The sequence below is a fragment of the Apis florea genome, unplaced genomic scaffold (assembly GCF_048593485.1).
Source record: "Apis florea isolate Af1SG1 unplaced genomic scaffold, ASM4859348v1 contig_2350_pilon, whole genome shotgun sequence".
NCBI classification, from domain to species: domain Eukaryota; kingdom Metazoa; phylum Arthropoda; class Insecta; order Hymenoptera; family Apidae; genus Apis; species Apis florea.
The window spans coordinates 3919708-3944164 of NW_028256565.1; the positions used below are offsets into that span (position 1 = coordinate 3919708).

General features: G+C 39.3%; 1 protein-coding gene and 1 long non-coding RNA gene across 2 annotated transcripts in view; one reads left to right on the forward strand and one right to left on the reverse strand.

Moving 5' to 3' along the window:
• Rat1 (5'-3' exoribonuclease 2 Rat1) overlaps window positions 1–24457 on the reverse strand; it is a 26373-nt gene continuing 1916 nt past the window's right edge. The window contains exons 7-17 of the mRNA XM_031918517.2: window positions 24194–24400; window positions 24000–24134; window positions 23757–23914; window positions 23517–23685; window positions 23346–23435; window positions 23093–23249; window positions 22776–23007; window positions 22489–22695; window positions 22319–22398; window positions 1395–1615; window positions 1–1109 (exon numbers count right to left, since the gene is read on the reverse strand). Of these exons, the coding sequence (XP_031774377.1) occupies window positions 1032–1109; window positions 1395–1615; window positions 22319–22398; window positions 22489–22695; window positions 22776–23007; window positions 23093–23249; window positions 23346–23435; window positions 23517–23685; window positions 23757–23914; window positions 24000–24134; window positions 24194–24400 (1734 nt within the window). The 3' untranslated portion in view covers window positions 1–1031. The remainder of the gene's footprint in view (window positions 1110–1394; window positions 1616–22318; window positions 22399–22488; window positions 22696–22775; window positions 23008–23092; window positions 23250–23345; window positions 23436–23516; window positions 23686–23756; window positions 23915–23999; window positions 24135–24193; window positions 24401–24457) is intronic.
• Window positions 16642–17707, forward strand: LOC147658126 (uncharacterized). Its single transcript, XR_015290935.1, has 3 exons — window positions 16642–16996; window positions 17073–17143; window positions 17237–17707. It is a non-coding gene; the product is annotated as an uncharacterized LOC147658126 (long non-coding RNA).

Sequence of the window (24457 nt, forward strand, 5' to 3'; positions counted from 1 at the left end):
TCGCGAATTAATTAAATTATATTTCTATACTTTTTTTTTTTTTTGTTCAAGTGAATACAATAAAAAAGTTTCCACGTGTGATGTGCAAGTTAGTGTATAATGAAAAGGATTTATATATTCCTTTTAATTGGTTGTACACGAACGATATGTATGCACGACGGATATCCGATAAAACTGAAGTCATGACAACAAGGCTATAAAATAAGGTTAAAATTTTGCAACGAAATGAGATTATTCATCATATTGTATCATATATGACAAAATCTACAGGAATGGATAACGTTTGAATTAATATTCCGTATTACAAACAATGATTAGACACAACCATGATATTGTAATATCAGAATATATTATAATTAAACTTGTCGTGAATAGATGAATAATCTTCACAAAGTTTAAAATTTTTTTTTTTTAAGTGAACTAAATTGCATTGGCTAACAATAATTATACAAGAAAACATTTAACATGATTACTTGAGTTTTGATTGTACAATTCAATTTATGTTAACAAATCGCGTTCGCTTAAAGATTGTTCCTTCTATTTCTATCTGAATTTTTATAGCCAAGGTGCAATCTTCAGCGATGGTTGTTATCGTACAGTTCCTTGTGAATGTGTATATTCACATTAAAGTTCATATAAAATTATACTTGATACTGCTTATATTCCTAATGTGTTATGAATAATAATTGCCATCATAGATCATATTATGCATCTATTATATCTGAAGAAAAAAGTATAATTAATTAATCTAAATGTTAAACAAGCGATAATATTCTCATAAAATGCAAGATTCAGAAATTTCAAGGAAAAAAAAAAAACAAATATTGGAATGAATTTAAAATATTGCACATTCATCTATATTTATCTAAGTTCATATATAAATAGATAAAATGAACAAAAAAAAAAAGAACAATTTAGTTGTTGATAGATTCCTGAATCTAAACATATTTCCAGAGTTCTAGATTATAAACGAAAAATCTTATAAATCTAAATTCAAGATCTATGATAGCATTAATTAAATAGAGAAAGGTCTACGTTGACCGTCTCCATCCTCCTCCCCTACTTCCCCCACTTTCACCACTATTCCCTTGGTAGTTAGAAGAATAATTCTAAAACATCATAAGAAAAAGTGATTAATTATAAAACATGCTAAAACGTGTCATTCTCTTAAATTATTAGATGTGATAATATTTTTAATGCCTTGACCATTTTATACGAAAAATCTTTCTCAAAATTAATTTTCTTAAAAATCTTTTAATTGAAATCAAATTAATTAATTTAATTTAAATGATAATGAAAGAAATTTATTTTTCAAACGATAAAATTTTTCCATTAATTAATTATTCCATTCATTTTCAGGAATTTACAATTAATTTTACATATCAAAATCTTACCCGTTGTTGATTATACTGCGAACCATAACTATTATATTGTGGATTTTGATAATTATTTCGCCCGTATTGCTGGACATTGTAATTATTCTTTTGCTGATATTCCGGATAACGTTGATGATAATTGTGAGGAGTGCCGTATCCCCTTGCCCACGGACCAGGCACCATTCCAAGCTGGTTATGTCCAGGATCGTATCCTCCTTGATAATTCGTACTTTGGTAACCTGGAACAGAATCGAATAATCGAAAGCTTGATTTAATTAATTACAACATATATAACAAATAATAGGAAAGTATTAAAAACTATTACAAAAAATTGCAGATTTCACTGAATTAACGATCCAATGATGGTCAATACTCCAATCTGCGTCAACCTGATTGAACCTGCTCGCCAATAGAGAAGCGTAACCAGTTCGCAAGCAGACTCGTATCGAGTATCTTCGTCCATCAACGACACGGAAGACAAAGGAGAAAACAACGTTCTCGACAGAAGCACAATATCCGCGTAGGTGAAAGGGCCCGGGAGCGTGGCGGCGCGTGTCCCGTGTTCCCTCGAATAATATGTAAACGCGCGTGCACAGCCGCAGCGACGGCGGAAGACAGAGGACGGGGCCAAGTATTTGTCAGCATTGCGAAACGTCATAATGGAGGCTCGATGCTAATAACGGATTTTCGAAAGGGCAATGCGCGCCCGGTGTAGGCGCGTGTCTCACCCTGGCGAGTGCATCAACATACAGGAAAATCAAGCACGCATCACGTATCCACGAGTGAAACGTATATAGGGGAAGAGTGAGAAAAGGAAGGCAAGGATAGGCCCCGATTATACACGAATCGTGTCGCTTCAAACCCCCTCCCTTCTCGCAGCAGGAAGCCGTCGAATCCTCGCGCTGTTGCACGCCCACGCAAACACGACTGCCGGGGAGACGGAAAAAAATTGAAGGCACACGATATAATGACGACGCTGACAAAAGAACAAAACGGTTACGAGCTTCCAACCTCCCCCTCTTTTCTAACTACTCGCCCGGCCCCGTCTTTGACTCCCGTTGAATATTTATAACTCGGTTTCGAATCGCGAGATCATGCTTTTTACGGTAGTCAAGGGGGAAGAACGAAATAAGAGCGATGCCGCATTGAAAAAGGATGGGAAGAGAAAGGGGGGGAGGGGAGGGGACCAACGGCCCGTTTTGTTTGATGTATCGTGACGAGTGGAAATCAATTTTAATTGAATTGATTATAAGCTACCCACGGAGGAGCAGCAGTACACTGTCGCCGGTTGAAACACTGTGTACGACCCATGGTCGACGGTTGCCTCGCGCAAGTACCATCTGAGCGTTTCACAACTTGGTAGACTCGCGAAACGTTCCGATAATGAACTTCGAGGATTTCGTATTCATGTATTCCATGTGCGAGCGTCACTCGTTGTCTGCTATGAATGCATTTAACCAAGGGACCATCGATCCACTTGTTCCGGTTAGAGATTGTTTCGAAACTGTCTATGATTATTAAATCGATTCAAATGGTAAAGCGCTTCTTTCGTTACGAGACGAGCAAATCTCTGTGAATCTTTGTGATTTACAATATTGATTCTTACGTATCACGTATTGCGATGTTGAAAAGAGAATACAAATATCTTGGCCCGTATAGCTCGATATTAATACCATTTACTAAAAAAGATACGCTAACCTCTCGTCTTAAGAAATTATATATCGAAGGGAGTGCTCCCCCCTTTCTCTATGTAGATCCAGGATCTCATCCAATCTAGAGAGACTATCAGTGACGCATGATAATCGTATAGTTTGGTTCAATCGAGCTCGTAATAGGAGGAGGCGGCAAACACCGTCAATATTATCGAGGGTTGAACGGGGTGGTCCTGTGGACTACTAGCCTAACAGTTACAGTAGAGTCTACCGTTGCTACTACTATCTCTATTTCCAGTAGCTCGCCGACCGCTTTCTCTCACTCTTTGCGGCAACAATAACATCCCCCGTGGATTCCAGCCCCGGGAACGTGGTTCGAATGGATGGCCCCCACGATAATCCTCACCCTCGCCAAAAAAGAGCCAAGGGGAGGAGGGTTTAACAGTTTACACGTCGGATCATCCCTCGTTATTGTTGCGTTTATGATAATAGCAGCCGACCGGCACGAACGCAGGCCCGGCTGACCGCTTCAACCCCATCCAGGGGGTCGCAATCGTGCTCAGGTATTTAATTAAACGGCTTTATGCTGAATTTCACAACGGATATTAATTTCTTTTATTTCCATTCTTTCTTCTTCCTTTCTTAAGGTGTAAATCATGGGGGAGAGATGCTGTATTTGCATTCTAAAGTTTCGATTCTCGATTTCCCGTGAAGTTGAACGAAATATTGCTAATTTGTGAGCTTGTACAATTTAATTTTGATTGATTACAACATAAATGACAATATCTCTGTTATGTTTCAGATAAGCTGTTAAAAATATAGGAAACGATAGATCCTATCTTGAAATTACCGAGCAGTAGAATCTCAATCTCTACAATGTTTCATCACCGATACCGTTCACCAATACCAGAAATAAAAAGAGAATCTATGTATGGCTGGTGATTTAATTGGAAAGTCGCGGTCGCCCAGAAAAAAAATGATTTTTCGATGTTAAAATGGCGGACAATTAATTACAAAATGAAAGCTCCGCCTGCTCGTCGCGAACCCCGCGAAATTGTATTGGAAAGCAGACGAGAAGCGACGGGGATGAGGGAAGAGGGAGGGAGAGAGGAAAAGAGAGGGAGATACGTTCATACGTAGATAGTATATGCGCTGTGTTGCCTATCCGCCATGGGTATTGGATTGGATTGGATCGCCGCGTCAGCAATACAAACACTCGAAGCCTCGATGTGGGTCGGCCTCTCCCGTTCCTGTTTCAAACTGAAATTACACTTTCCCGACCGACCCCGTCGTACCCCCAAACCCCCCCTCTTCTATCTAGCTCCATTTTCCCTTCGCGTTGTAGTTTTTCTCTCGTCATCAACAGCGTCGAAGATTTTACCAAAGTTCTTCATCAGAATTTAACTCTAACTAACGTTAACAGAAGTAGAATCTCACAGACGTGGAGTTGAGATGAAATGATGAATAGATTTTGGATAAATCTTGTGCGAAGAAATTTAACTTTCTAACAGGGATTCAATTAGCCATGAAAATGATGGATGATTATTTTGTAAAATTTTCTCTTTGTCTATGCTCAACACATATTTAACAGATAATTCGAATATCATGGAAAACTTTTAAGAAATTTTGATTGTAGATGATGCTGGAATTGTAAGCTGGAGAGATAATTTTTGTGGCGAGAGAAATCAGAAGCGACCGGTTAGCCAAGGTTTCCGTCCAAAGGATTAGAAATTAAAGGCGAGTCGGTGAATTCGAGATATAAATTTTCTCTCCAACGGTTGAAAAAGACTTGTGCGACCATGGCACGGGAATCGAAACCCTTTAGCCTCCGCTTTCCTCGAGAGGCGAGACCAACCGACTAACTCGAATGAAAAGGCACCAGTGCTGGTAAGAGACACTTCGTACACGCTCCTGCTGGCGTGTATCCGAGCACAAAAAAAGAAGAGAAAGAAAAGGAAATAGAGAAAGAGAGAAAAGAGACGAAGAGGAAGGAGAAGACGCTTATTTAGCTTACCTTTTACTTACACGTGCTATACAATGTTTACCTACACCCACCTAAGCATATAAGACTGGAGGGACTGCTTGAGAGGAATAATGTTTGCGTAAGAAGAACGGATAGCGATTTCGATATTTAAAAAGAAAAAGGAAAAACGTCAAGGTTGCCATATTGGCGACTTTCAAATCAGATTCGAACGTTCAGAACGAATAGAATTTATGAAGCTTACTATTTGTGAGTAATAATAAATAATATTTAATTATTAACAGAACTAAATATCGAAAAATGAAGTATACAAAATTTCTTTTTAGACTGAAAAAAATTTTTAACGAAAGAATTCTTATCTTCGTCGCAACATCATTTTCTAAAATCTCGATATCAAAGTGAAAAGATTCTAGATCGATTTCCGGTGATCACTGTATCATTTGTTTCAAAACATCTCACAAGGGAAAAGAGTACTAGGGAGAAATACAAAGAAAAAGAAAAAAAAAAGAAGAAGAAGAAAGATGGACATATTTTATCCAAATGTGGCGCAACTACCTGACGACAAGAACAATGAAAGAGCAAAGAGCGTGCGTTCCCCATCGTGGCTGGTAGCCGTGTACAAGATGGCGCCAGGCAGGCCGGAGGCCGGAGTACCACTCGGGCGATTTCCGGTGGCTTTGTTCCACGTACCACTCGTACACGGGGTGTATTCGATGAAACTCGAGGCTTAAAGGCGCGTTTTTCAGCCACGCTACCAGCTTACGTGCGTGCGCGCGAGATATAAAGAGGTTTTTCTTCTATGAAGCCAGTTAGCCAACGAACCGGTAATTCCTCCGACCGCCTTCTTCCTTCTCTCCACGCTCCTCTTGCTTTCTCCCTCTTTATTTCTCTCTATGTATGTGTTCCTCTCCGTAGCCCCCTTCAACTTCCTCTTTTCGCACGCTCCCGACTTCAACTTCTTCCCCTTCTTCTTCTTCTTCTTCATCTTCGTCTTTCTCCCTACCTCTTTTTCCTCTTCCGTTCTTTCGCCGTGCTTCTTCCCTTTCTTTTCCCGTCCTTTGCTATTTGCCCGCATTCATTCTCGCCTTTGCCAGACCCGTGGAAAAGAAGAAACGAGCCGGGTGCAACTCAAGATTTCCCCCACTCCCTGGACCGCCACCCTCTTCCTCTTTCTCTCTTAGCGTTTTCCTGTTCCTCTTTTTAGTCGCCGGTAATGGAGGCCCTCGAACGCCGGCCCTTCTAGCGCCTCGACGAGCCTGCCTCGGCGAAACGAAACGAAACGAAACGAGAGACGAGACACGTTTACCCCCACCCTCGACGAATGACTTTTACTTTCTTCCTCCATTCGTAGTTGAGCTCCGTTTTCCTGTTTCTGTCGGCCACGGTGATTCGTTCGAGAGGAAAATACGAACTTCTCTCTCTTTCGTCGGAAAACCAGAGTTGCTGGTTCACATATTGCTTAAAAGATTTGTCAATTTTTATTTTTTTGCATTTTGGTTTCGGTATATAAAATTTTTATATTTTTATAAGATAATTTTATATGATTATATTAATTATATTTATATAAAATAAATAATTTGCTTCGTAATTATGATTTTAAATATTTTTATAAAATAATTGTAGAATTATTAAAATTCATATTGACAAAATCTACATTCACGATTTTGAATATTGTATAGGATGTCGATGATTATCGGAATCCGCGACGCCGCTTTGGACATTCGCCAATGCGTTCGATTGTATCGAAATCCATATTGAGATTTTACCCGATTTATATCGCGGCCGTCAATTCGTAATTATCACTAAAATTTTCGACGGGATTTGAAATATTTTGCGGTTTTGTAATTATCATTCGAATCGTTGAATTTCCAACGTTTTATAGCATTAAAAAACGGAAGATTCTAGATATTTTATGGTAGATATAAAATTTTACGATTTTCATAGTAATTTTGCAATATATTTTTTAATCTTCGTCAAAAATTTTTATACATCAAACAATTTTCAAATGATACCGAGTCATAATCGATAATTTGGTATGAATTGACAATTATCAATCAGAAATGAAAAAAAAAAAAAAATAAAGAAAAAGAAAAAAGAAAACGCCCACAACGAAGAAACTTGGCCCTGCGAGAGGCAGCATTTCGTTCTCCGGATATTTTAGCTTCGTCGAGGCGGCCGTAGAACTAGGGGGGTCGCGGGGAGCAAAGTGGGGGTACAGAGACGCGGAGGTGGGAGAAGGTACGCGCAGAAAGGTGGGACACAGCGGTCGGCGGAGAGGTTGAAGGGGCAGGAGGAAAAGGGCGAAGATCGAAGAAGGATGGAGAGAAACACTTGACCCTGCCTGGCTGGTTGCCGCACAGCCGATGCTGTGCCAGCAAACCCCACCGTGCAACGTGCGTTAATAAACGCAATGTTGGTGTGTTGGTCCCTCGTCTGTGTCCTCCTCCCGACCCTCGACCCTTTCTCTTTCCAGCCCTCCGCAAACCTCACCCTCATATCCTTGTATCCTTGTTTAATTCATATGACGTACGCCTATCGCGTTGGCTGATCTCGCTCAATTCGCGCATGCGCACTAACGAACCACGATACACAGCACGCGTGTGTGGCGCCACGAAGCAAGCGCACATATACATAGAAGGGGGAGGCAATGGGAGTAGATCGGTCGCGCGCAAGTAACGTGTTGACTCTCGCGATCGCGTAGCTCCTAATTTATTTACAATTTCGCGAAGGGGGAGCCGGATTGATTTGAGCCCCATCCACTGGTGAGATCCAATACCGGGCCGCGGAGTAGCCGCCAATGCAAGCTCCGCCGTAATTCGCCGGCCGTTTAATTGCGCGCCAACCTAGACGACGATTGCATCGTTCGATGGTGATTAACGAACTTTTTGTACGTGTGTACTTGAATCATGGATTACTACACCTTTGACAATATATTTCCAAAAGATGTAAAAATTTTCATTTTTGATTGGATTCTTTTTAAAGTTCAAGAACGCATCATGAAGATTTTAATTTAAATTTAATTAGTCTATAACAAATATTTCTTATTATATATATATATATATATATATATATATATATATATATTATATGTGTGTAATTTTATACATATCTCTAAATATAAAATATCTAGTGATTTTTAATTGATGACTAAAAATAATAATTAATCACTAGTTAATAAAAACTATAATTCTTGATTACAAATTATATTTTTAGAGAAAAGGCACAAAGTTCTAAAACACTTCTTAACAATCGAAATAAGCAAATTCAGCACTAATAAAGGCCGAAATGCAAGAATCGCGTGACATTTCGCGAGGTCCCGTGACTGAGCAGCCCAGCCAAGAAAATATTCCTAGCTGTAAGAACAGTGTATCTAGACGTAACAAAGAGAGCGTTATAAGACGAAGCATTAGAGAAAAGAAGAAAGAAATATGCAGAAGCACTCGTGTCAGAGGCGACCAATAAATTTATCGAGCGGGTGTTGGCATGGAGACTGCCGGACAGAGCTCGGTTGGATGGCCCAGAGGGCGATGAGAGGGTACTCGAGAATCCTCCAGGAGCCCGGCACGGGGAAATTGGAGGCAGCCACGGCGGCGGCCAGGAGGAGGAACATAGAAAAGAGAGATAGAGAGTGCCGAGGAGGAAGAGGAGGAGAACGCCGAGGAAAGACGAAGGCAGAGACTGAAACGAAGAAGGAGAACTCTCAAACTGGAGGGAAGGGGGGGGGGGCTGAGGTATCGATTTCTCGCGGTGATCCAATCAACGATGGTGCCTTATCTGACGCCTTTGCCACCCGTTTTAACACATCGATGTCTCTGATAAGAAAGAACCTTTCCGAATTATTCCTCTTCTTCCGTTTTATTTTATTAATCTCTAAGTAAATATCAATCTTTATAATTGCAATTAATTTACAAAATCGATCGATTTTTATCAATTTGATTGAAATTTCTAAAGAAAAATTCCTTAAGATAAACAGTTTAAGATACGTATATTTCAGGGAGTATAATTGTTCGTCAAATTAAAAATGTATCTAATCGAAGATGGAATCGATACACATCCAATGGAATTACAAGATGCAGCCAATATTCAACGAGGCAGCCAGCCAGCCAGTCTCTAGCTGTCTTTAATCCACGGTAATCTTTAATTCATTAACGACATTAATTATTCATCGCCGATAACGACGATGGAATCGCTGATCGTCGCCTCTTCTCGACCATCACCACTACCAGCTAAGTCTCGTCGTATGCCACGTCTGCGAGATGTTCCAACTGGAAAGGCAGATCCTTTGTTATTTTCCCAGCTTCTCTTGGATAAATCGTGGTGGTGCAATTGTAACGTTGGGACGAGAACGAGCAGGACGTTTTCACGTGGACGTTTCGTGTGTACGAAATGGCTAATCCCTCTGACATTGTTCCGAAACAATACGATATCCGTCTCTAATTTGTACCGCCTTCCACAGTTGCTCCTCTTTCGCGTTATACATGGAAACCGACCGGCTGGCAGAGTCAATATTTTCGCTCTCTAGCCTCCCACGAAGGAGACGGAATATCGGCGGAACGTTTTGGTTCACGTAAAAGAGAAGAAAAACGCGGATTTCTGCATAGCTGGCTTCGTCGCTTGCGTTGCGTGCTTGCTCAGCCGTTTTGCATTATCTCACATGCACGATGAGCGGCCGTCCTTGTTCTAAAAGACTTTTTTCTTATTCTTGAAGTCTTTGGAAAGATCGATGATGGATTGTTTGGTAAAATTATCATAAATGTCTGTAACACGAATACACGATGCTGTTTCATGATTGTAAGAGATTACATTCGAAAAGCTTTTTCCAGGAGTTATATTGTCTCTGGGATAGCTCGAGGAGACAAGATTCCGCGAAAAACAAGCGGTGGAAATCGCGTCAATGACGAAAGTAACAGAGACGAGCCACCAGTGAGAGTGTTTGAGTCGCTCTCGCGGGACCTATGTCGGTCCAACTGGTTCTACGTTTGATTTGAGGGAGGCAAGAGGGAGTTGGGGTAAAAAACGAGTAGGGAGGAAAGAGAGGGAACGAAAGCAGAGGAGCGAAAGAGTAGTGCGCTCGGCGTTGTAGGACTCTCCGCTGGAGAGCCCTCCCTCTCTCTCGCCCGCTTAAAGCCCTATCCACTACTCATTTATCAAATAAATCAACACAGCTACTTGTGCACCTGTGAAGAGATCCAACCGCGACCCGTGCCGTCCAAAAGCCCGTGGCAATCCGTAAATCGATTTCTTCACCTTCTAAGAAGTTGGAATTAAGGAATCAAAAAAGAAGAAAAGTATTTCTTCTGATTGAATTGTTTTGAAGATTCATGGAAAATTGGTGACAAAGGGATCTCTTGATGAAAATAGTTTTGATGAAAATGTTGAGAAATTTGATGTGTTATAGAAGAAATAGAATTAAAAAATTTTATATCGAATATACTTGATAAATTTAAAAAAAAAAAATCTTAATATTACGAGTTAAAATCAAGAAACAATTAGCAATTATCGTAATATCAATCTTTCACTTGATTTCCGTTTATAGATGAATCAGAGCTGGAAAGACGCGAGAAGAATGGGAATACAAGTAGCAGGAAAGTCAGAGAGAACGAAAGAAGGAAAGAATGAGAGAAGGAAAGGCATAATCAAAAAGCTTCGAAAAATCAGGATGCACTTAGAAGCACGTACTCGGCCTATAGAGAGGCATTCAGTTATACTGGTGAGTTTGGAGTCAAAGCAAGGACCCTTGCCTCAGCTGGCGCATTACCTCCGCCGCTCTCATGTCCTCTATGGCCGCGTTTACATCCACGCTACCTTTTCCTTCGGTAACCACCGCAACCATATTTACGATCGCAAGGGAGAGCATTGACTCGACGATTAGAACACAATTTTAAATGATTTTTCAATTATATTTTATTGATCGAAATTGATTTTCTTTCAAATTAAGATCCGAAAATTTGAGAAAAAATTTGATTAAAGAAAATGTTTTAGATAAAAAAAAAAAAAAATAAAAGAAATGAAAATGAAAATTGTTCTTTTTTAGTATCAATAAAAAAATAAAAAAGAGATAATAAAATCTCGATAATAAAACTCGAAAAATAATAAATCCAAGAATTAAAGATTTGCAACTAACGATAATTGATGTGTACGTAATACAGATAGCTACTTAATTGGAGATTGAAAATTGGAAAAATATTCATTAAATTATTATATTATATTAGACACGAAAATCAAATTCAATTTCGTCATCAAATGCAACTACTGTTGTACCAAACATCTAGCCACAAGTCGTTTAAAGGTCCTTAAAGTCCTCCTATATCGGAAGACCATTAAAGGTAACGCTCGTGAACAGACAGCAGAAGAAAAAACAATCACGCCTCTCCTGGTGTCGAAAAGTCGGCGAGAGAAGAGTCTGTTCCTGCTCGAGGATCGTGATTAGGTGATATCGAATCCCACACACTTTGCCCGAATAGACCGACGGGAAGGTGTAGAAGAGAATGAAGAGATAAACGGGGAGGGGGCGGAGGGAAAGCGCGAGAAAGAGTTAAAGCGAGAGTCGCAGTGGACGATGGATCCTGAAAAGCGAGAAGAGTATTGAAAAAGGTGGCTACTCGGCTTTGTAACAGAGTTAAGAAAACAAGAAAAAGAAAACGGGGTAAAGGGGAAAGAGGAGAGCGTAGATACAAACGTGGCAAACGAGAAGGAAGGAAGGAAGGAAGGAAGGAAGGAAGGGAGAAGAGAATGAATTAAGAAGAGGAGGAAGATCTAAACCGTGAAGGAAGGAAAGGGATAGAGCGCGCCACGAAGAAGAGGAAGAGGAAGAGGATGGTCCTTGTGCAGCGAGGACCCCAGGATACCGGCAAGGAGTATCCTAGAACTGTCGAGGATGCTTCACTCCCATCGTCCTCTTCCTCATGGCCCCCTCTACGTCGCGTATCTTTCCTCTTTTCCTCCGCTTGTCTTCCTTCCGTGCTCCTCTCTTTTCTCCTTGTAAATATGCCCCTTCCAAGTCCCATAAGGATCTCTACTCGCAAAGGGAACCGTCGTCTCCTTCAAATGCTACACACCAAGAGGGATATCATCTCCCTCTTCCGTTCCCTTTCTCTCTCTCTCTCTCTCCCCTCTTTTCTCTCTTTTCTTCTCTTTCTTTTCTTCTGTCCCGATCTTTATTCCATTTTCTTTTTTTCTTCTTCTCCCTCCGCGTTTTCCATCATCATTTTCCGTCTATCTCTGTCGCCGCCTCCGATCCACGCTCTACGTGCCGCGAGACTTTCGTACGAATTACGAAATCAAGGGGCTTCTTCGAGGGCTCTGGAGATGGAGAGCACGACCACGATGCGAGAACACGCTAAAATTCGTGGTCAAGGATGAAATGGAATCGAACCACTTCCGCATTTTTGGATCTGACCTATACAGCATGTCTGTGTTTCTCTTTCATTTTTAAAAAAAAAAAATCTGAATATCTTTCAGTTTAATATAATCTCTTTTTAAGTAAGTACTAGTAAAATATTTGATCGATACTTATTTGTAAATTCGACTTTAGAAATAACTTGATCATCATTTCAGGACGAAATCAAAAATGGTTCGATTATTCAAACGAGGAACAATTGAGGGGAAATGATTGAGCTGAAAAGAATATTCAAATTTCTAGCGAAACCGCGAAATTCGACGCGATGGTCCGGACAAAATTCCGGAGGTAGCAATTGAAGAGGATTCCACGGCCAGACCTAGACGGTCAGCATAGTCGCGAGTCCTCGAAACGTCGGTGAAATCGGATCTTTCGGGAGTGGCTGGTAGATGGGTCAACAAGTCGACGCGTTCAGAAACGAGATCGTTTCCTAACCGTGAAGAACACAGCCACCGAACGTTCCGAAACCTGATACGTTCCGCAGGAATCAAAACGTGTCATGGATCCGGCCACTTAAGCCCGGAGAAACTTTTCACACTTCCGATCGGGAATGAAAAGAAAGAAAAGGATCCATTTCAAAATTGTCTGCGATTCTTATTCTTCTTTGCTCCCATCCGATATTTTAAATTATCATCTTTTATGATTTCTATAGAGATTGCAATGGATTGCAAAACTATTGTAGACAATTTTAAAAATTTAAATATAAATATATATATATATATACTTGTGAGTAAAATTAATAACTTTTTTTAGAGAGAAGAAGAGCTAGAATAGGAGCTATAATAGTACCGCATTTGAACATCTTCAAAAAGAGGCGAAGGAATCCTCTGGAAAGCCATGGAATGTCTAAAAAAAAAGGTATCTGCTAAAATCCGATTCGACGGATGATCCCCGTCAATGACTGCCAAGGCACAATAGAAGAAATCGAATAGGAAAGACAGAGAAGAAGATCGGAGCACGTAGAGGTAAAACGTAGAGGTAGTTTCGTTCTTTCTTCGGGGTTTAGAATCGGGGTTTTCACCGAGTTCGCGTGGAAATGAGGTGGAAAACCGCACCCTCGAGACTCAACTCACCTTTTCTTTACGTTTTCGAGAATACTAACCGAAGATTTCACCAACACCCCGCGGTTTCTTGATATTACAAACGTGCGTAGAATGGCGCGGAGAGCGAGTTCTCGAGGCAGTGGAGCGCGAAGAAATCGTGCCAAGATAAAAAAAACCAAGGAAGAGAGTAAGAGAGAGAGAAAGGGGCGGTGAAAAGATCCGATTCCGGAACAGGAGAAAAATATCAGAAGGCGGGAAAGAGAGGGGAAAAGGCAGAAAACATTTTCATTCGACGAATTCTCGCTGCTGCAAATACGCTACGGTTGGATTCCATTTTTCTTGGTTAATCGCGCGACCCAGAAACGAAGATGTAAATTACAACGTGTATAAAAAGAATTGGAAAGGCATGAAGAATGAATAGAGACAGTGAAATTTATAAATAGATGCGATAGCATCTTTATAATAATCTACGAATGAAGTCAGAGTGTTGAATATCTATAAAGTTACGTTATCTGTACAAGATAACGCGATGCTACACAGAACTCAAAATAGAAAAACTTTGAAAATATACTCTAAAATTGATCGCAAGTAAAATAAGTGATAGAAAAAAAAAAGCTGTGATTGAACAAAAACAAGGATGAAGAATGAAATCAAAGTGGAAAGAAGAGTATTATGAATCGTGGTGCTCACACATGTATTCAAGAAGCCATCTCGTTCGTCTCTCCTCTCTCTCTCTCTCTTTCTCTTTCTCTCTCTGTGCATATCCATCGTATATAATCGTGCCGTACGCAGGGAGGCAACAAGAACTCGTCGTCATTTCTGAATTAATCTCATTCGACTGCCCCCTTTATACTCTCCCTCGCATCCTGCGGGGCAAGAGGCTCGTAGCCGCTTCGTGGCCTCAAGGTTAATTGGAACGAGAGTTAGAAAAGGAAAAGGATCGGATAGAAATCCCACGATGAAGGTCACGCAAGTTTTCTTACCGGACCCCCGTCTTTTAAACGCACGCTCGACCAATGGATGCATTTTTTCGCCTCAAGAGTGAAGAAATAAGGTGTTATGTCTTCTTTTTCGAAATCGCGCAGAAAAACTTTTTTTTCCTAATGCTGTTTTTAAATATACATTTAATGCAATTTGTATTTCAGGATTAATACGAGGATTCATAGATATTTGAAGATTATTACGTGAAAAAAAAAAAAAAAAAAAAAGACGAATATTATCTACGCCAAATCTAAAACTCTACCTGCACGCACATTTATTTCTGGCTGCTTTTAAGTAAACATTGAGAGAGAAAGGCTGGCTAAAGAGGAAAAAATTAGGGGTTGGTGCACAGGTGTATCGATGATCCCTTGACAGAATAGAATACCTTTTATTCGGATGGCTGGAGAACCTAGGATATGCGCACCATTTACTTTTATTACGTGAAAGAGGCCTCTCTATTCAGATGATCCGTTAAGCTGGTCAAAAAGAAGAAAGAAGAATTCTATCGTGTTCCTTTCCTTATGAACGATCGAGATCCTTCGTCCCCCGGATAACTCACGGGGACGTAACGCGAACAGACGTGTCGGTCCTCGACTCTTCAATTAGTCCCGGAAGTCAACGTAACGAGAATTCCAAGAAAAATAGATCTGACGCTACAAAAATATCCTTTTTCCCTTTTACTTTTTTCCCATAACAAAGTTATACAAATATTGGCATTGTATAAAAAATTTTACTAGATTATTTCAAATAATCGAATGCTTCGGATTTATTATTTTTCCACGTTATAATCGGTAGTAGTATCTTTATTTTCTTATTCAGGAATAACGCATCACTGAAATTTTAATAAAAAATTTTTAATCTTGTAGAGAATCAATGAACCACGAATTTTCAAAAAATCAAACAAATCAAACGGCTTTGCAGTGTCAGCGTGAATTGGCAAGTAGTATGAGACAGAAACTGATCAGACGTTTCTCCAATTAAACGGACAGCCTAATGGCCCAATAATATCGATCTCCATAAACGAGTGTGGGGTCGGTTTGGCTTTAAGTAAAAGTCCAAACGAATCGACCCTTGGCCCCCCTCTCGTGGCACTCGTAGAGGGTAGGAGGCGGCCTTTCTATTAGCCACTAGAAATCGCACGAACCCTTCACAGGGACAAATCGGTACCGTAGCTGCTGGCCCTCCCGGCTGTAATAGAGTTTCACGCTCATCGAGAGAATTGCCCCGAGTCAGACGATCCTGGTAGATCGACGAGCTGGTCAAGCGAAGAATTGATAATCAAAGCGATCCCAAACGCCCTGTCTTTTTCCCTTAACGAGTTTGATTGCTTCGATTCGACCGGCAAATCTCTCCCTTTTCCTCGCCTTTATCCTAATTCATATTTATTTATCGCGTAAACTTCTTTTTTTAACATTTAACAAATATATAAATATGATTTCTTTCTTTTAACTTTCTTAACGATATTTAAAAGAAATTACGTTTACAAAATTAATATTTCTTTTCAGTTCTTTCGAATTCGACATCAATTCAAAGAGAAGAATTTCTCTTTTCTTAATCTATATATATATAAAGAAAAAAAAGGAAAACAAAGAAAAAGAAGGAAAAATTTTCACAATTCTCAATTGAAGTGTGCTCACGATGCGTGAGACCATAAAAAAAAAAAAAGAAGAAGAAGAAGATTAAGTCCAGCTAGAGTACTAGATTTAATCACGCTATTTTTTCCTCACGAAGGAGCACGGGTGAAAAGTCGTGAATTTCCACGAGGTGTCAGCGAGCCGCGGCTCCTTCTTCACTGCCAGTAAGAAATCGTGAAACGGGTTGAGGATGCGTGGAGTGGCGAACCGGAGGGGGTGGGATGAGAGAGCGACTCGACGTCGAGAGGGATCCGCCCTCTCGTGAAGGGTCCAGCCAGTAGACAGTCTCACTAATTACGCCGCGCCTCATTAGCGTGGAAGCCTGGCAGTCGCTTAAGGACACGTACGACGACTCTTCTTCGGTTTCGTCAAAGATACGGATTTTTTTCGCTCTTTTTTCTTTCTTTCTTTCTTTTTTTCTTCTTCTCCCTTTCTCTCTCCACCCTACTCCATACCCTCTATCCCTATCTTTCTCGCGTTTCGTTCGTTCCTTCCTTCCTTCCTTCCTTCCTTTCCTTCTTTCTTTCTTTCTTTCTTTTCGCTTTTTCCCCCTCCTCCCCCGTCTCCCCTCCTCCCTCCCTTTCCTTTGCCAACCGAGGAGAAGAGAGATGAAAAGGGAAAAGGGGGGGAGTCCTCTTCTTCGCTCGCTGACACGGGAATAGGAAAAAAAAATATTAGCAATGAGAGAAATCCTCTTTTTGCCGTGAGGCAAGAGTTCGAAGAGCACGACGGCTTCCGCGGGGTGGAAATTGCAGTTACGCGAAGAAGTACTAGGTACGTTGTTTCTTGGAGAAAATTGGGATTGGCAAGAGTGAGACTTTTTGCCCTGCGGGATAAGTTTTCGAGATAAGAATTTTTAAATCACGTTATTGCACGTTCTAGCATTGTCTTCTTCAAGCATTTAATCCTCTTGGTTTATATCTCTGACAGGTAATAATCACAATTCGTGCAAGTTTGTTTAATTTAAATAAGAAGTGGATAAGATTGAACAGAATTTTACTTTCAGATCCGTTCCGCAAGCGAAACTGGTTTATATAATAAATTGATGGAACTTGGTTACTAAGAGGAATTGAATTCGTGAGTAATAGAATTATTTTCTTAAATCTGTAAGAGAACCATTTCTCGAATGAAAAGTATTTACTAATTAATAATTTTATTAACTTTCTTCAGGATAGTTTCTCCAACGAGAAATCGAAAGAAATAGAGGAAAATTAGAGGAGAGAAAAGGGGCAATTTTCATGGGTTCGAATCGAATAGACGTAGAAAGAGAGAGATACGGTGTAGATTGCGGTTAGAAGGGGTGGATTTTCGAAGGCCGATTTAAAGCACAATGCGGCTCAATGCCGAGGAAATTAGCCACGGCGCTGCCGGTGACGCCCGTCATCCCCATACCATAGAAAACAGAGACCGTATCTATCCTCGTTCTTGTTCATCATGGGAGCAATATCATCATTCGTATTTTCAATTTCTAAATTTCTAAATTTTTCATCATCGAGCTTTTCAACAACATTTCCTTTCACGAATTCACGTCGTTTCACGTCGTTACTTTTGAATCCAGAAATAATTATAATTTTAAACTCGTAATTTTTAAATATTATACCGATTATTGCTTGTTTTAAATGTTCCTCTCGCTTTCGAAGTACGCGGAAATAAATTTATTTTTATAATCAACGAGTATGAATAAGTTGAAGGAGAGAGAGAGAGAGAGAGAGAGGAGAAGGAGAAAAAAGCGGTCTGATAAAACGAATATTTTTATGCTCTTCTTCTTGTCTACTCTCTCTCCCCCTCCCACTCTATCTCCGTTCAGAGAAAGGAGCAGGCTTTGAAGTTTCAGGCCAAAGAGAGGCAGAACGCGGGGCATCATCGAGTGTCTGAAGAGATCGCGAGGACAAGTTCACCTATGCTCTCGAAGATGAATGGATCCTATAGTTAATGGCGGGGAGGCCTGTATCGCAGGTAGTAGACATACGTGAAGAATGAATAGGCGAGGGTGAACGAGCATTTAGAGAAGAAGCCTCTGTTCCATCCTCCTACTCCTCCTCCTCCTACTACTACTTCATCCTTCCTCCTGGATCGCTTTGTTCGACTCGTCTTCGAGATCGAAGTTTTTCCATGGAAAACACGTGTCCTCGTTACCGGTCCAACAGTAATTACCGTCGATCTGCCAAAGCTTTTTGTCGCCCGCATAACAACCGTGTAGAAGAGTCACTGTGTGCACTCACCTCCTCCTCGATAATCGTTCCTCATCCTTGATTATTTTTATTATCTCGATCTCATTATGGATTTTCATTGTCTCTCGGAACGATCGGCCATCCTTCATCTTCTTTTCATTTTCTTTTCACTTTAACGATCTCGTCGTACAATTTTAATTATCCTTCTCAACATTTTATTATTATTATTGTTGTTGTTGTTATATCATAATATCGTGATTTAACAAGATAAGGAATAGTAAAACTGAACAATAAAATTGCGGATAAGGAAGAACGTTCGTATCCCTATATATATAAAAGGTAGAGGAGAGAGGGGATGAAAGAAGAAAGGTTGACGACGCCGTTTCGCGTGTCAGAGCGTCTAAACGTCCTTTTTCGAGACGTCCATGGTGGAAAACGACTAATGGATGGATAATGACGCGTAATGGATGCAACGGACATTACAGGTAATATCTCGTGAAAGCGGGAGCCAGTTTCCGCGAGGGACAGAGAAAAGGTAGAGGAAAAGAGAGAAGGCTGGTAAATAGACGCGGCACACCTCGCTGCCGATGGATGGGACGCGGCCCAGAGAGGTAATTTCCACCGGCGAATCGAGGCTGAAGATGCTATAGAAGCTTTCAGGAAAGACTTGAACAGTTTCGCGTGGTCGTATAACGCTACAAGAGCTTGATGATGGAGAAGATATATATATATATATATCATCGTTACTTTCGATGGATTTTCATCGTCTTATAGGTTTGCTGTTTTTATCCTTCGAGTGGAGAACGGATGAAATTCAACAGTATCGCACATCGAAATTGCGAACGATAGGAAATAGCAACAGTGCAAAAGTTATGCAACTATCAAAAGCTCCTCCTATTTTCAATTTTTCATGCATCCATTCCTTTCTCTTCCTTCTGCTTACGTGTGATTTCGTACAGCGTCAAAGAGATATCCACTACTTTCTCCTGCACTGATCTCTCTCAGTTTTTCACATCGTCTTCTATATACACATACAGATATATATTCTTTTCTCAGAATCCGTTTCTCACGGATTCGCTTATCTTTATTTTTCGCGAAAAACGTTGGAATCTTCGTGATCGTGGTTGGAACAGCTGGCATCGCAGATCTGGACGGTTCTTCTTGGTCTTGCGCTCAGTTTCTGCGCGATTCGAGGCTTCGCCGCCGCCGCCGCTGGGTGCACGAGTGTTTGCAGTCCACTCGAAACCAGTCCCGAACGAGCTGGCGCGCGCGCGCGCGACAGAGATGGAGAGAGGCGGAGGGACGAGGATGGAATAGAGACAGACGGACAAAGCCGTGGAGTAGACGCTCTGGCATCGAGGCGGGAGGCTAGGAACGAAGCTTAATTTGTCTAACGAGGGGCCTCTGCACCTGTCATCTGGACGAAGATATGGACGAACGGACGTAGACCAACCCTCTCCTCCTCCCCTCTTCCTCCTACTCTTTCTTCTAGTTTCATCCCCTAGGAAGCATTTGCTTGCTTGTTTCCTGGCTGACTGACTCTCTTTGCTTTGACTGCTTACTCGATTCGCTCGCTTTATAATGCATGACTTGACCCACGATACTTGGAAGATTCAGTTCATGCTGATCATCTTGGTCTTCGAACGTCGAATTTTTCTGAAATTTTTCTTCCTATCTCGACTCGAACTCAAATAGCTCAAATCTCTATCGAGCGTGTTAAATTGTTTTGCTCGTGGAAGATCGAAAAGGAAGATATAATTAATTTTTCTTTGATATAAATGGTTAAGATGCTGCGAACGATGATGAGAACGCAGGCAACCTCGAGGTGTCGATTCGAGGTGAACGATGAATTATTAGATGGTTGGAAGTTGACAGTTGACAGGAGGCGTGATCGGGGACGGGTGCACGCGCGACAAGAAATTCTCCGCGCGTGACCGTAAAAACAAAACGTTGTTACACGGTGTGTGATTGATTTACCGAGGGGTGTAAACGCCAGGCACACGCGCGACCTCCTCGCTCGTGTGGACCCTTCGTCCACCCAACTACTACCGTTTACATTCACTATCCCCTCCATACGGAGCAACTCTAATTTTCTCGTTAGTGCGTTTAATTTTCAATATATCAAGCAGCTTTTCAACGCTTGGAGGGCGATCCAATTAATTCCATAATAAAATAAAATCCATCCTCGTTTCCCTAATAATCACGAAATTTTTTTTAAAAGTTTTCTCGAGAAGAAACTGTAATAAAAAAAAAAAAAAAAAATTCCTTATCAAACTCTCGATAAAATTCTCGACGTTGAAAATTGTCAAACAGAGAAATCTTCATCTTGGGGGATCTTTCCATCTATGAGACGCGTATAAACACAAACGCAGACGCTTTACAGCTCCCATTAGAGATCCCCGCTAGACTCGACGACGAGTCGTTTCCTCGGGCTGGCGTACCGCCACGCTAGCTGTAACACGTCGACAACGATAACGAATCGCTGGCACAAAGCGATAGTCGGTCTGTTCGCCTTTGTAATCTCAGCCAGACGGATCGACATGTAGGGGCGGCGGAGAGGGAGAGGACGGACCCGTGAAAGGCCGGGGGCTTTCGTTTCGACGACGGTAGCGACAACGGCGATGACGGTGGTGGTGGAACATCCACTAATTGGATAATTACGGAGTGCACCGCGTTTGTTTTATAATTGGGCGAAAACCGTGGAACCGTTGGTTCCACCTCGACGTGCCAAACAACGAAACGTCCGGAGTCACGCTCTACGTGACGAACTACCCTCGAAGCTAATCCGGGACCGGAACCCCTCGGCTCGCCGAACCCCTTGCACGCTCCCGCCTCTGACCCCTGATTTCCAGCTCCGTCCACATCCCTCTTACACCGTTCTTTCCCCTCCTCGCCAACCACCAAGCAAACGGAATCAATTCTCCACCCTCGTTGTTCCTCGATCTCTCACGCTCGCAGATTTTGAAACGAAAAAAAATTTCTTGCATTCGTCATCAAACCAGTGTTGACGGGATGTTGACGAAGGTGTTTAATCGGGACAATCCTAATCGGTTCTTCCGTAATTTTCCCGGGGAACATTTCTTCTCGGATGATTTTTAACGATTTTTAATATGGAGATGATGATGATGATCATCATCATCATCGTTCTTTTTTTTCTTTTTTTTTTTTTCACTATTGCGTGTACGCGAGGAACGAGGAAAGAAAAACTTTGAGATCTAATTTCTTTGAAAGAAATTATATTATTGATTGATTGAGAGAGAGAGAGAGAGAGAGAGAGAGTTTGCGAGCAAAAGTAAGGATCAATTTTTTGATGAAAAAGTAAGTTGAATAGTGCAATTTTATATCTATATTTTATTTCGTCTTTTATTTCTTAATTATTTTAACTATTTGAACGTATAAATTTTATATATATATATATATATATATATATATATATATATATATATATATATATATATATATATAAAATTTAATTCAAGAAAAAGTATGATAATATATATTTAATTATAAGAAATTTAATTTATTGTAATTTAGTTATAGAAAGTAATTTATTGAGTAAGAATTGAAATAAAATATCGAATGTAATTGTATCCTATATAAAGAACTATAAAAAATTAATTTAATGCTATTTTCACGTTTATAATTATTCTTTAAGGGAAAAAGATAGATTATTGTTAAGGGAAAATAATTTAGAAACGTGTTAAAGTGATAAAAATAGAATTAAAATAAGATCAACGCGCGAAATATGAAATACACAAATATGAAGTACACAAATACAAAAACAAGGACATGATTTCCGATAAGATGAAGAAAAAAATTGAATTCCTCGTATACACTTTTCATTCTACAATCATTAATTCAAATGAATTGCGCGAATATGTTAATTTGTTTCTAGAAAACATGATATTTGAAAAATCAATAATTTTGAATTCATCTGAACTTAATTCGTGATAACCGATTTTCTAACATAAATCAAACTTATGTCTACTTCTTTTCTTTTTATTTAATTTTTATTTAAATATCAATGAGATTTTAACATGAATAAATTAATTTTAAAATATTGAAATATATATTGACTCACCGTGATGATGTGAATATAACGTTTGTGGTATTGGTATTGGGTTGTATGATGGTGGCACTCTATTATGGTTCGTATAATGCCTGTAAATAAAAAACATATATATTTAATATTACTAAATTGAGTATTTAAAAAAAAAAAATAGCTTAAAAAATCTTGTCGTTATAATTTACCCTAGTATTCTTTTGCCTGCCTCAGTTAATGAAGCTATTTGTGTCGAGGGAGTGAAACCAATTTGTGGTTTCCAAGTATTTCCAGTGTTACGATTCATTTGATCAAAATCTTGAGGTTTTAAAACTTTTGGTGGTTCTCTAACACCCTTCAATTTTTTCGCAGGGAAAATAAAATTACTACTATATTTTGGATCCCTGAATTTAATGCTGTAACAGAGAAAATAAATTTATATTTTTATTTTAGAAATAAATCAGTGAAAAGAGAATCTAATATATTTTATATATACCAATACACTTTATTATTCCTAATTGGTAATAATCCATTTATGGGTGAAGGTAAAGTAGCTCCGTCTCCGACACAATCTTCTGTCAATAAAACCGTACCTCGCATACCGTCTATACATATTGAAGTTTCTGCATCGGATCGTACATGATTCGTATAAAGTCCCTTCATAAAATTATAACCACTATTACCGAGTCCTACGTATAATCGATCGTCTCCTCGAACATTTCGTATCTCTAAAACACCAATATAAATTTTATATCATAAATATTAAAGAAATTATATATTTACAAAATTATTAATAATAAAAATTTAGCATACTTTCTGCTTCTGTCAAACAATCGTAATATGGCTCTAGTGCCTTGAATAAACGTTTTTCATCCACAAAAGGAAGTAAAGCTACTCCTTGCCAAGCAAACTTTTTACCATTTAAATCAATTTTAAAATCTTCTGGATAAAAATCAATAATTGGTGATTTCTAGATGAAGTTATAAAGTTATTAAAATTAAAAAATTGATAAATATCATCAAAGTTATTTTTTATTTTATTTATACATGTGCAAATTTCTACTCACTGGATCACTCATTAATTTTGCCCACGGTGCAGGAACGTGTTTACTACTAGCCGCTGGAAATACACCCATCAATTGTTCTAATGGACGGAACTAAAATGTTCAAAAGGAAAATAATAAATTTCGCTGTAATAATTTATTAATTATTATTAATTTGTCTCTTCAAATACTTACTGGTATAGTTCCTTTTTCAAATTCGGTAGAAAGACCGCCAATATTAATGAAATCGCTAGCAAATGGAGCATAATGATATGGAAAATACCATTTCCATGAAGCACAACCTTGATAATAATATCGTAAAACCCAACACAAACCACGCACATATTGCAATGCCACATTATTTCTGTATGTGAATAAAATTTAAGATTCAAATTTTATGAAATATAATATAATTATATCATAAAGTATTCTCACCTGAATGCCAAATTATCAGGAGATACATCAAATTTTGATTCATAATAACGATCTTTGAAACCATCTTCCCATAATCTAACTTCATCATGAGATTGATCATCATCTGAATCATCTTCAAGTACTTCACTTTTTCGTTTTCGTTCATGATCAGTCGAATTCTATAAACAATCGATATATATATATATAAATATAATATATAAATATGAAAACACAAAAAAATAAAAATAGAAATATAGACCATACTTCAGGACGTATCATACTTTCTAACATCTCCTTAGCATTTCCTTTTTCATTTGTATGATAATTTTGACCATGAACACGCATTTGGTAAGCTTCATAACGTGCATTTTGTACTGGTTTGATATGTTCACCAATACGCTATAACAAAAATGTAATATTATTAAAGTTAAAAATCATTTAAATTAAGAAAATCGTACCATCGGTGCAAATTGTCCTGTAGGAATCCATTTTGGTTTATTATTACTGATTCCCAATAATCTTCTTTTTTTATCTTTTTCACGTTGTTTATAGGCTAATTCATTCTGTTGCCTTTTCTTGAAAATTTCATCTTCAACATCGCCTAATTCAGACATTATAAGTTGAACTCTGTCTAAATTAACATCCCCACTATCTGTTAAAAATCCCTATAATTAATAATAAAAATTATTATTATTGAATATTTTTCACTTCGTTTAATGTAC